The sequence below is a fragment of the Pistacia vera genome, unplaced genomic scaffold (assembly GCF_008641045.1).
Source record: "Pistacia vera cultivar Batoury unplaced genomic scaffold, PisVer_v2 Contig212, whole genome shotgun sequence".
NCBI classification, from domain to species: domain Eukaryota; kingdom Viridiplantae; phylum Streptophyta; class Magnoliopsida; order Sapindales; family Anacardiaceae; genus Pistacia; species Pistacia vera.
Genome location: NW_022196016.1, coordinates 2,219,820 through 2,233,076, shown reverse-complemented (window position 1 = coordinate 2,233,076; position 13,257 = coordinate 2,219,820). Strand labels below are relative to the sequence as shown.

The 13,257-nt window shown below is 34.9% G+C and overlaps 2 protein-coding genes across 3 annotated transcripts in view; both read left to right on the top strand.

The window, feature by feature from the left end:
- The first annotated feature begins 3,868 nt into the window (after positions 1 to 3,868).
- Positions 3,869 to 13,257, top strand: part of LOC116129550 (probable disease resistance protein At4g27220) — a 35,416-nt gene continuing 26,027 nt past the window's right edge. Inside the window, exon 1 of the mRNA XM_031415267.1 lies at positions 3,869 to 3,914. The gene's annotated coding sequence lies outside the window, so the exon portion shown is untranslated. The remainder of the gene's footprint in view (positions 3,915 to 13,257) is intronic.
- Positions 7,631 to 13,178, top strand: LOC116129613. 2 transcript variants are annotated; one of them, XM_031415338.1, is made up of 6 exons: positions 7,631 to 7,814; positions 8,052 to 8,525; positions 8,638 to 9,456; positions 11,195 to 12,010; positions 12,150 to 12,199; positions 12,351 to 13,178. In XM_031415338.1, exons 1-5 carry the CDS (start codon positions 7,752 to 7,754, stop codon positions 12,189 to 12,191), a joined length of 2,214 nt encoding a protein of 737 aa, XP_031271198.1. In that variant the 5' UTR covers positions 7,631 to 7,751; the 3' UTR covers positions 12,192 to 12,199; positions 12,351 to 13,178. The 2 variants fall into 2 exon arrangements, with proteins under 2 accessions (XP_031271198.1, XP_031271197.1); XM_031415337.1 differs by having other exon boundaries at positions 12,150 to 12,226; positions 12,353 to 13,178.

Below are 13,257 nucleotides of genomic sequence, written 5' to 3'. Positions count from 1 at the left end.
TTTGTTGCTTTCAACGTTTTGTTTTTTTCAGCTCACTTAAGAAGACTTAAACCTTTGATATTTACCAAATCTTTCTTCTTCAAAAAAATAATAAAAATAAAAATAATAAATAAATAAAGCAAGAAACAGTTTAATTAATATTTGATCTATCAGATTTTTGTGGTGCATTTCTTTGCCTTACTGTACTTTTACGGATTTTTCACTCCTTCCCCTTCTTCTACCCTGCTTCTCTTTCAGTAAGCACTAATATCCAGTTGGCCCATTTGTTTCATTTTTTTTTGCCACTATACTATCCAAATACACGTTTGTTTTAATATTCGCAATTCTTGTTAAAATTCAATCATATTTTATTAAACTTAAAATATTAACAATTACCTTTCTTAATAAAAGTTTTAAAATTAACAAAAACATCCTCACTTACCCAAGCCACTATCACCCGTCAATAGCCACCACTAGCCACCGACGTTGTAAGGATTGACGATTAATTGGATCTAACCGATTATGCATTGATTTGTCCTTTTTCGAGATCCACTATAGATCTGGTTGGAAACGGCTAGATCTATGACTAAAGATCTGATTGTTAATTGCCAAGATATGACAATTCTCAACAACCAGATTTGTGGTTGTAGATCTAGTTATTTTTGGCCAAATCCACAGTAGATATGACCAAAAAAGGTTAAACCGGTGCACGACCGGTTAGATCTAGCCGTTGTGCACCATCTCGAGGGCTTACGACCACCATCCGATGGTGGTGGCCGGCTACCGGCAATAGTTGGGTGGATATGAGTGTTTTTATCAATTTTTAAACTTTCATTGTAGAGGGTGTTTAATTAAATTAACAAACTTAGGAGGCTAAAAATACTCTAATTATTTTTAGAAAATATACCAAAAACATTCTTAGAATCATATCCTAAAATGTATTAAGAATAAAATTTGACAAATGAAACATTTTAAATTGTAGTCCAATTCCATCCATTTTTTACATCTACACCTTTCAGTTAACCATAAAGAAACACACATTACCGCAATAGCATGCACATAAAATAGCATATGGAAGTAAAATTAATAAATCAAGGGCGACGGTCAAAATCTTAATGAAATATAAATATTGATGGTAGAGGGTAAATATTATTTGTAGGGGAATTTTATTCAATAAAACCTTAGGGAAATGGCATTAAACCCTTAAAATTTAAAATTATCTCTAAATTGATTAACTTCTTTTTTTCTTAAAAAAAAAAAAAAGGAAAAAAAACTCACAATTTTGGTCAAAAGGAAGAAGAGAGTATTTTTGAGGTGATGGTGAGCGTTTTCGATGCTGGCGACGGTGAGATCTAACATAGAATACCAATACAAACATTGGTAAGATCTGACTTAGAATACCGACGTTGGCATTGGTGAGATCTGACCAAAATTGACCTGATTTTGGTTAGACCTTAGATAGATTTTATGGAGAATGGGTTAAATGGACGATTGTGATTGCATTTGGAGTGTTACCATCGTCAATCAATTGCCAATCAATTTGTATTTTGAGTGTATTTATTAAATTTTAAACTTATAAAAACTTAATAATATTTAGAGATATATTTACTAAATTTCAAAAATTTTGTCACTTGTTTGATCCGCCAGTCAAAGCGCTTAAACCAATCATCTAAAGACCAACAACTTTACTCGGTTTCGCCTTGGGTTGATTTTTAAAACATTGACAGAAATACATCAAAGATTCGTCTCCCAGTCCCACGGCCACGAGTGGCCCCCGGCACCAATTAAAAAAAAATAATAAAAAATACACTCTTCTTGCTTTCCTCTCTTTATGAGGCGTGTAGTTCCAGGAATCAACCGGCCCATGTGTTCACAAAGTCAAGAAAGTAGCCAATCAAAGATTAGATATATTATTTAATTATTTAATTTAATTTTTCTGAATCAGTCCATCACATGCATCATTACTGTTGTTCTGTTCTGTAATTCTATTCTAGATTTTTCTCCCTGGGCTGGTTGTTTATTTTCAATTAGTTTCTAACAGGAACATATTTACATAGAAAATTAAATATCATTGATGAGCATAAATTTAATCATTTCATCATCCTTGCTAAGAATAATTATAATCTTATTTTTATTATTATGTTTATTCCGAATTTGAAATAAATAATTGAAATTATAAAATATTCAATATGAAAATGTAAATGAAAGACGCTCTATATCAAGACGTTCTAATATTAATTTCATCAGCATCATACTTAATTTACCTTCCATGGAACGATGGAAATGGAAGTAATGAACGTGGATAAAGACGAAACCAACTAAAACATTAATGGTGCGTTTGGTTTATTATTTTGATAGAATTTTAGGAATAATATTGGGTAATTGGATAAGGGAGTATTATGAGGTAAAATTTAAAAATGTATGAAAAAGCCCTTAGGTTTGCTAATTTAATTAAACGCTCTAATGTATAAAATGACAAAAACACCCCCCACCACCTGCAGTGTCAGATTCCAGCCACCACCGTCGGAATCTGGTCGAAAAATCGCGTTACGACATAAACCGGTCAGATCTGTGTCGTAACGCGTCATTATGGCCTTTTCTGACCAGATCCACCGGCCAGATCCAGATCCACGGCCTGCTTTGGCCGCGACGGCCAAAAAATGCCAAAACGACGGCCAAAGATATGGTCGCCGTTTTTAGTCATCGATGGCCAAGATTTGGCTGTTGTTACAGTTAGATCTGGCATTTTCTGGCCAAATCAGTGGTGGATCTGGTCGGAAAAGGTCAGATCGGTGAACTTTCGGCCATTTCTAGTCGGCAGGTAGGCCATTGTACAGATTCTGGCTACCACCGATGGTGGTTGCCGGAATCTGGCAAGTATTGGTTGTGGGGGTGTTTTTACTAATTTTTAAACTTTTTTTAGGGGGTATTTAATGAAATTAATAACCTTATGGGGTCTAAAAGTAATTAAAAAAATAAGATAATATTTCTAGAATAATATACCAAACATTATTTAGAGAATAAGATTGGGAGTATGGGCAAAAATAATAAGACAAAAATGCCCTAAATTAATTTTGTGGTCATCACTTTAACTTTGGTCGCATGCATCAATTTGCTTCTACCATACAGTGAAGATGTGATGTATACTGTTAGGGAATCTTAAACAGTGTGCTCTCTTCAATTATTGATGATGAAAGATAAAGACTATCACTTCAATGTATTATTACTTTATTATAAAGTTCGGCAAAGTCCATTTTTACTTTATTGATTGTGGAATTTACACCTTCTACTTTTGGCTCAATGTTCATGATTAGTGCCTTGTTACTTTCAACATCTTGTTTTTTCAGCTGGCTTAAGAAGACTTTTACTTTTGATATTTACCAAAGAAAAGCAAGAAACAGTTCAATTAATATTTGATATTTTTTGGTGAATTTCTTTGCTTTACTGTACTTTTATAGGTTTAGTGATTTAATGGTATCTGCTGAATAATGCAGAAAGTTCATTGGAATGTCGCTTTCTTTGTTGTCTTTTTGTTGACTAACAAAACATTTTGAGTCTTTCAAAATAATTTTAATAAAATTATCTTTGGTTTTGAACCATTTAACACACATGTTAATGTTACTAGTGAGCACATGAGATCACAAATTCACAATTCACAAATTTCCTGTATCACTTCAACCCTCTGTTATAGACATCTCTGAGTATGCTTTCTTTTGCATTTTCTTCTACTAAGTCGCCCCAAACAAAGTTCAAAAACCAGATCTTTCCTTGTATTTGCTTGAACATACTTTACTGGTGATTGTTGATCACTAGATTTTTCACTCCTTCCCCTTCTTCTGGATCCCCTGCTTCTCTTTCAGTAAGCAATATCCATATCACTTCATATTTTAACTTGTAATCTGATTCTATCCACTTTTTGCATCTAAATTTCGCTGGTATATTTTCCTTGTCACTATTTTTCTGTTATTGTGGTTTTTGTCCCTGTGTCCCGTGTTTTCTCTGTTTTGTTTTATTTATTTTTTATTTTTTTTTTTTTTTTTTGGTTCAGATCTATTTTTTCTATAAGGGGTTAGGATGGAAGAAACGGCAGGGAATGCTGTTTTAGAAGTTGGAAAGTGTTTAGCTGCTCCTATAGGACGTCAATTTATGTACTTGTACAACTACAAAAGCAACTTTGCAAATCTCGAAAAAGAAATTGGAAAGCTGAAGGATGCAAGAGATGAGGTGAATCTTCAGGTTGTTGCGGCTGAAAAGAACGTGGAAAGATCAAACAGCAGGTTAAAGACTGGCAGAGGAATGTGGATTCCATGATTGATGAAGCAGAGAAGTTGATTCAAAAGAAAACAAACTGCCGATGTTTCAACTTGATCACCTGTTACAAAAACAGGAAAGCACGAAAAAAGTGGTGGCTGTAACTATTCCTGCAGGAAAAAGAAACATTCAGTGAGTTTCCCTTCCTATCACCGTGAAGACATTCGGCTTAGGCTTACGAACAAAGATTACGAGAATTTAAATCCAGACTCTCAACTTTGAATGGTGTGTTGAACGCTGTAGAAGATGCTGAGGCGGGCTTATTGGGGTTTATGGAATGGGTGGCATTGGTAAAACCACGCTGGTCAAAGAAGTTGTCAGCAAGCCAGGAAAAAACAGCTCTTGGTGAGGTGATTTTCGTAGAGTATCTGACAAACCGACACTAAAAATTCAAGATGAACTAGCAAATCTGTTAAGTCTGAAATTTGAGACGGAGGCAAAAGAGCAAGCAAGTTGTATGCAAGATTGAGCGATAAAAATCCTTGTATTTTAGATAACATCTGGGAAGAATTAATTTGGAGGCTCTCGCAATTCCTTGTGGAAATGATCGTGGGGGATGTAAAGTATTGCTGACAGCAAGAGATCTTAATGTTTTACAGAGTAGGATTCTGTAAAGAATTTCCCAGTGGGTTTTTTAACTGAAGAGAAGCTTGGAGCCTGTTTAAAAAGATGGCAGGTAATCAAAGTTACAGAATTTTCACATTTTCTTACATATTTATTATTTTTCACAATTTTAACACTTACATCATAGTCTTGGCCCCTCCAGATCTTAGAAAAAGTTTGATTAATTTGGATTTACGGTTTTACATGAAAATAAGTAAATAATGTGCCAAATTCCCTTTATACTTTTTTATATATCTATTTGATAATTGAATAAACAATTATTTATTATCTAGCACATATGTACTATCAAAGTTAGCGTAGCAAATTCAAAGTAATTTTGAAACATTTATAACATATGCAGTATCAATTTGATAATAAATATAACAATTATTCAAAAGTAATTTTGCCCCTTTGACCAGCGCAATCTAACTCCCCCGGCAGGTATTGTTGATCAAACAATTATTAAGCTGAATTATCTGCCGAACGACGTATGTAAGGAATGTAACGTTTGCCAATCGTCATTACTACAGTAGCAAGAGCGCTAAGGAACAAAGACATCGATCTCAATGGGAAGATGCTTTGCGACAACTGAAGATCCTTCCCCGACAGAGTTTAGGGTTACTGGAAAAGGACTACTCAAGATAGCATTGAGTTACAATTATCTAAAAGGTGAGAACTCAAGAGAACTTTTTAGTTTGTAGTCTAATGGTAAATATACTACCATTTCAAACTTGCTCAAATACATTATGAGCTTAGGTATTCTTGAAGGAGTTATTCGTACAATGGAACAAGCACGAAATAGACTAGAAAGTCTTGTCTGTGAACTCAAGGACTCCTGTTTGTTACTTGATGGGCGAACCAATGAACATTTTTCTATGCATGACGTTGTTCGTGCGGTTGCCATTACAATTGCGCATAGAATCAACATTATTTACTGAGCAAAATAACACGGAGAGGGAATGGAGAAATAAAATGAATTGAAAAGTGCTCAAAAATCTCGTTAGCTGATACTAGTGTGATTAGTGAGCTTTGGCCTGAAGGTTTGGATTGTCCAAAACTTGAATTTTTCAGTATGGGGATGAAGGATTCTTCTTTCGAAATCCCTGAGAATTTTTTGTAGGGATGGGTAACCTCAAAGTTCTAAGTTTACACAACATGAGTTGTCCTTGCCGTCTCTTAGTCTTCTAATAAATCTTCAAACATTATGTTTGAATTATGGCAATTTTCAAGATATAACAATTATTGGAAGTTGAGACAATGTAAATTCTTAGCTTGCAACATTGTAAGATTAAGAAATTGACAGGAGAATGGTAAATTGACTCAACTAGGTTGTTAGATTTAAGTAATTGTCGGAATCTAGAAGTTATTGCACCAAATGTTATATCATGCTTATTGCGATTGGAAGAATTGTATATGATGGATGCTCTATTCTGTGGACGGTTGAAGGACTTAGGAGTTTAAACATTTGTCTCAACTGACAGCTTAGAAATGACATTCTGATGACAAGATTTGCCAAACGACTTGTTGTCCAAAAGCTGGAAGGTACAAAAATCAATGAGATGGGTCATCTGAATTGGTGGGTGGTACATAACTGTGATGGTGTGAGGGGCATGCATATTAAGAGCTTTTTGGATGATGATCAGGCCACAGTAAGAATGCTGAAACTGATTCAGTTCTGACACGAAAATTTGGCCAGAGCAATTTCAGTGCTTTAAGATGTTGAATTCTTATGCTTAGAACAATTGGAGGGTATCAAGAATGATGTTTATGATTACAGGAGGGTTTTTCACAATTGAAACATCTCCATGTCCATATAATCCAACATCGTGTGCATTGTTGACTCAACAAAGTGCATACCTATGATGCCTTCCCCCTCTTGGAGTCTCTGATTCTTTTAACTTGATTAACTTGAAAAAGATATGTTATGGTCAACCCACAACAAAGTCTTTCTACAACTTAAAGTTATAGAAGTGCAAAGTTGTGCTAAATTGGAAATTATCTTCTCATTCTCCATGCCAGCAAAAGCCTTCCACAACTTCAAAGAATTAGGGTGGAAACTGTGAGAAATGAAGGAGATTTTTGCTGTTGAAGAGAAGACAGAGTAAACAAGAATGAAGTGATTGATAAGATTGATTCTTTCAATTACGCTTCTTGGCTTTGATTAATCTTCCAAGGATTGCAAGCTTCACTCACAGCAAATACACCTTCACATTGCAAACCAGACAGGTGGAGTCATCAATTAATTTGCAGTCCAATGAAATCTTATTCCGAGATGAGCTAGTTGATACTGTCACACCAATTTTCAAAAAAAAGGTAATTTTGTTGTCAATGTTTAGATGTTTAAAACTAACTTTGGAGATACAATTTGAGATTTATAGTATGTTGTTTTATCAGATGGCATATTGGGATAATTATTTCCACGATTGATACACAAAAGAGAGCTTTAACTTAATGGCATGTCATTATTATTGTTTCATATGGTAAAATACTAAGACAAAAATCAAAACTTTGAGCAGGTTATTTTCCCTAGTTTGGAGGCCTTAGAACTTGGAGCAATCAATTCTGAAAAGATCTGGGACGACCAACTTCCGACAATATCTTGTGCTATCAAAATTTGAAAAGCTTGATTGTCATGGCTGTCAAAAGTTAAAATATGTATTCCATCTCTGATAATCAAAAGCTTTGAGCAACTCCAACACCTTGAGATAAGGTATGTAAGGATTAAAGGAGATTGTTGTCAAAGAAGAGGGACCAGAAGCAACTGATACATTTATCTTTCCCCGAGTAGCCTTTCTAAACTTGAAGACTTGCCAGAACTTACAACTTTCTACCCTGGTAAACACACTTTAGAATGGCCAATGTTAAAGAAGATGGAGGTGCGTAATTGTCACAGACTGCACATATTCACTTCAGAATATAAGGTACGATCCTTTTCCTATCTTAATAATAATAAGAAAAAATAATAATTTTTGTCTTACAAGAGCACATTAATTTACAAAACCATAATTCTGTTTTTCATTTATTTAAAAAATCTTTTGAAAATCTTTTTGAGAATGAATAAAGAAAAAAAATATAATAAATAAACCTAATGCTGTATATATTTTTAAGATTTATGAATGTTTTTTGTATCATTTTATTGACAAATTCTTTATGTGCAGGTTGTTGTCCCCAATTTGGAGGCCTTACAACTTCATTCAGTTAATTTTGAAATGATCTGGGATAGTCAACTAGCAACAATATCTCATTGCTATCAAAACTTGGCACGCTTGATTGTGGTTGGATGTGAAAAACTAAAATTTGTATTTTCATCTTCCGTGGTAAAAAGCTTTGACCGGCTTGAACACCTTCGGATACGCAATTGTAGGGTTTTAAAGGAGATTATTGAGAAAGGAGCAGAAGCAAATCCTACATTTATGTTTCCACGAGTAACCTTCCTACAACTTGAAGACCTACCAGAACTCGCAACATTCTATCCTGGAGTTCATACTTGTGAATGGCCACAATTAAAGAAGTTGGTAGTGTGTAATTGTGACAAAATAAAAATATTCACTTCAGAATTTAAGAGCTTCCATGAAAACAATAAGAGTCAACTTGATATTTGGGAGCAACAATCCCTCTTCTTGGTCCAAAAGGTAACTGCCGTCATTTATTTTCCTCATTTATATAAAGATTACTTGATATTTATGCGTTGAATTGTTTGAGAGAGTTTCAACTTCAACTTGATTTTGTCAAATTGATTTGTAGATTAACTCCAATTTGGAGGAATTAACATTAAGCAGAGTGGACGACATGGTAACATTGCAGCAGCAGTTTCCAAAAAACTTCTTCAGTAGATGTACAGTTAGGATCAAAGGCGATAGATCTACAAATATTCCGGTTGGCATCCTTCAAAGATTGAATAATCTGGAAAAACTTGTACTGAGAGAAGGTTCGTACAAAGAAATATTCACATGTGGAGAGGATGAGAAACGTACAGAGACATTGATACAGATAAAAAGTTTGGAGTTGAGTGATCTTTCTGATGTGAAATACTTGTGGAGGAATGACTTTAAACTGGACGCTGTTCTTCAAAATCTTGAAGTTCTAGAAGTATGTTTTTGTCACAGAATGATAAATGTGCTACCATCCTCGACGTCTTTCAAAAATTTAACAGTTTTGAAAGTAATTTGCTGCCACGTATCGATAAACATAGTCACGCCATCAGTAGCAAAACATTTGGTACAGTTGAGAGAAATGAAAATAGAATGTTGCCAAATGATGATAGAAATAGTATCAAATGAGAAAGATGTGGTAGTAGAAGATGAAATTGTTTTCAGCAAATTGAAGAAGTTGTCACTAATATATTTAGACAGTCTCACATGCTTCTACCCGGGGAAATACACATTGAACTTCCCATCTTTGAAAGAATTAATTATCCAGCATTGTCCCAAGATGAAGTCTTTCTCTGGAGGAATCTTAAACACACCAAGTTTACTGAAAGTTCAACAAAATGAGCAGGATAAAGACGAATGGTGTTGGGAAGGTGACCTTAATACAACTATACAACATATGTACAAAGAAGAGGTATGCATTCTTTTAACAAGTATTTTTTCTTTGATTTTCTTATTCCCCTTCAAACTTGAATAGTTGACAATATAATTAAAGTTTATTAATAAAAAAAAATTATATTTAAAAATTTAAACGTAAATAAAATTCATAAATATTGAAAATATAAAAGTTTAAAAACTTATTGAAGATGATAAATAATAAAATATATATTGAAAATAATAAATATTCATTGTATTACCATTAAATTTGTCTTGTCTTAACTCAGAGGAGACCTATGGCATTTTCCTTTTAACCTCCAATTCCATTTACAAAACTCTTCCACTCGTCCCACAGAGCTTCTTCTAATGCATTGCTGCATAGTTTTCCGAATCAGCTTTGTGGAGGAGCTGTCAAACCACAAATCCAGCAAAGAGATCACATCCATCCCGGATAATCTCACCCAGCACCAGATCACACAACCCAAAACCCCAACCAGATCACAAAATTCACAGCCGCCACAACCAAAATTTATCAACATAGCCACACTAATTCTTACCACTTTAGTTTCAAGGCCCAGTTTAACCCTACTTCACTAACAGACCCATTGTCTCCAAGTTGCCTTGTCCATTTGGGCCAGAATTCAGCAACACATATTTTCATTAACAATGTCTAGCCCAGTAGAAAAACTTTGGGCCCTATTCACACCAATCCCATTTTCCAGCCCATGAAGCTGCCCCTTGTTGCCAACAGGCAACAACCACAACCTCACCATACCGGTGCGCAGTAACTATCCATCTTCAGCTGCCATGGATTCGCCTTTTTCGAAACCCGCAACAAGCGAGTGAACCTACCGATTGACGGCCCTAATCACCGGAAAGGAGGGCCTTGACCGATTGCTTTTGACGTCGCCATCGCTCATCGGCGAAGATCTCATGATTCACGAGATTAATTACTCCTTCTCACCGCACCTTCTCTTCTCTACCAACAGATTTTGAGGAAAAGGATTCATTCATTTCACCTAATAAGCTGCCGGTTAGAGATTTGAGTGAGCTTTCGCCTTTATTTATAGGAAGAAGAGGTTTTTTGCCTCTAAATTACTTAGGTGCCCTCAACAATTTTCAAATGGCTGTGCTGTCTTTTAGAATGAAACGCTGTGTTTAAGGCGAATGGTGAGCATAAATGAGTGGATGTGGAATTTTAATCACTTTTGAGTGGACAAAAAAGCTTAGAACTGTATAATCTAGATAATATTAGGTTGAAATGTTTATGCTATTATTGGTATCCATGATAATAATAGTATGGTTACATCATCTGAAATCATTTGTGTATATCATCTTATTTTTTTTTTTTTTCTCTTTTTTTTAGCTCAAGATGTCTGAGTAACTTCAAATTCATAAATATGAAAACATAGAAGTTTAAAAACTTATTGAAGATAATAATAATAAAATATATATGAAAATAATAAATCATTGTATTGTTTTAAATTTTTCCTTCCTAATTCAGGGAGACCTATGGGCAATTTCCTTAATTGCCTTGCAATTGGCTTTGCTCCGTGCTTACTAGACATAAATTAAAGTTACATAGTCCAATTGTTATTTGCATGAGACCTAGTTTGTCTACATTCAAATTTTTTTTTTTTTTCTGCTTGCTTCTGATTTAAAAAAGATATATATATATATATATATATATAATATATATATATATATTATTACATACCGTGTGAAATGTTAAGGAGAATATTAATTTTGGTATGATTTATACGATTGATCTTCAGGTTAACTCCAATTTGGAAAGGATCACACTAAGTGGAGAGGACATCGCGTCTATATGGCAAGATCAATTTCCGAAACATCAGTTTTCCAAAGTGAAAGTTCTTGAGATCATTAAGGATGATTCAGCACACTTTCCAATTGAAGTCCTTGAGGGGTTTAACAGTCTCCAAAAACTGATATTAAAAGTCTGTCCATACAAAGAGATTTTTTCATGTGGAGAAGATGAGAAATGTGCTGGGATGCTCACACAGATAAAACAATTGGAGCTATGGGGACTTTTTAATTTGAAGGACAGTTGGAAAGAAGACTGTCATCTGGACTCAATTATTCAAAATCTTGAAATGCTATTTGTCAATGATTGCCACACTTTGATTAATCTACTGCCATCTTCAGCAACCTATGAAAGTCTAAAAAGACTAGAAGTATGGGAGTGCGATGGATTGATAAACTTGGTATCATCTTCAACAGCCAAAAGTCTTGTGCGACTCGAAGAAATGGGAATAATCGGTTGTGGAATGATGACAGAAGTAGTATCAAATGAGGGAGATACAGAAAATTATGAAATTGTTTTCGACAAATTGACGTCATTGAGACTTGAAAATTTAAAAAGTCTCACAAGTTTTTGCTCTGGGAGTTACACATTCAAATTCCCATTTTTGGAAGTCTTAAATGTGGTTAAATGCCCCAATATGAACACATTCTCTGGAGGAGTCTTAAGCACACCAAACTTAGACAGAAGAGAGCATATTAGTTATGGCTGGAAAAATTGCTGGGAGGGTGACCTTAACACAACTATACAACATCTTCACAGGAAAATGGTAAGTATTCAGTGAACAATTACTTTTATCTGGATTTTCTTATTCCCGTTAACACTTGTGTATTGGTGATATTTAAATTGTTTTAAGATTTGTTTGGACTGCTTAAACATTTAAGTGGTTTGATATCTCTACATGGCAGGTTGGTCAGAAATTTCCAGGCAGCTCTTCCAATAGTGCTTGAACAACAGAAGTGTGTCTGCCCAAAACACAAAGAAGTTGAGTTTTCAGTTAAATGCATTTTATACCTTATGGAAAAAGAAAGTATCCTGCTGCTTCGTAATTTGATGGTCTTATCCAAAATCCTAACAAAATTTTGTGTTAATACTTGTGGAAATTATGCAGGGGTTAAGTTATGGAGAGAATAATCCCAAAAGACATAAAAACTGCAGTTTCGGGTTTACCCACAATTGACTGCCTTGCAATGCTTAGTTACAATCTCCACCGTTCAGAATGTAGAGTTGTGTCTCATGAACAACATATCCAAAAATCAGAACGATCCGACGGCAAACGAACTCCAGATCACGATTTGATGAGACACTGTTCACAGACTCAAATCTCATATTTCTTCTCCGTTTCTCTTTGTTTTTGTCTCACTCTCTGGATGATGGCTGGCTAGAAAGGACAGCCACTGGAGGGGAACACTCACTCTCTCACGTTTTTGGCTGCTGGACAATGAAGAAGATGAAGATAAGATGGAGTTGTTCTGGGCCTAATTTGTTGGTCTACTCACCTTCATATGGGAGAGAATGAGGTAAGCCCAACCCAACACCAGTTGCTACTGACGTTGTGCCACTAGAAGTGCTACTTCCTGTGCTTGCAAAAGTTGATGCCCTCCCCCCAAAAAGCACGGTGGTAGAATCACCAAAGCTAGGCTCCTTGATCTTCGGTTAGTAGGGCCTCTGCTTCTCCTCCTCTCTCGAGCTCTGCTACTGGCACCTGTTGTTTTAAAGGTGGTAACTTCATCTCGCTCTCCAGCTGTACACTTCTTCAATCTTCCTTCACCGGTTCCATTGTTCAATTTGAAAGCAAACTATTTTACGAAATTTCTTGCTTTTATTTACTTTTGTTTGTTATGTTTTAGAAGGCTAATATTGAGATCAGATAGAGTACTCAATGGATTTTACAAGACTGAAGCTCGTATTCCAATGCTTCTTGTAGTTTCTCTTAACGAGTGGATTGATACTGTTAACTCTAGTCTCCTTTATTTTGTTTATCGAGAGAGAGCGTATTGCAAATTTGTTACACAA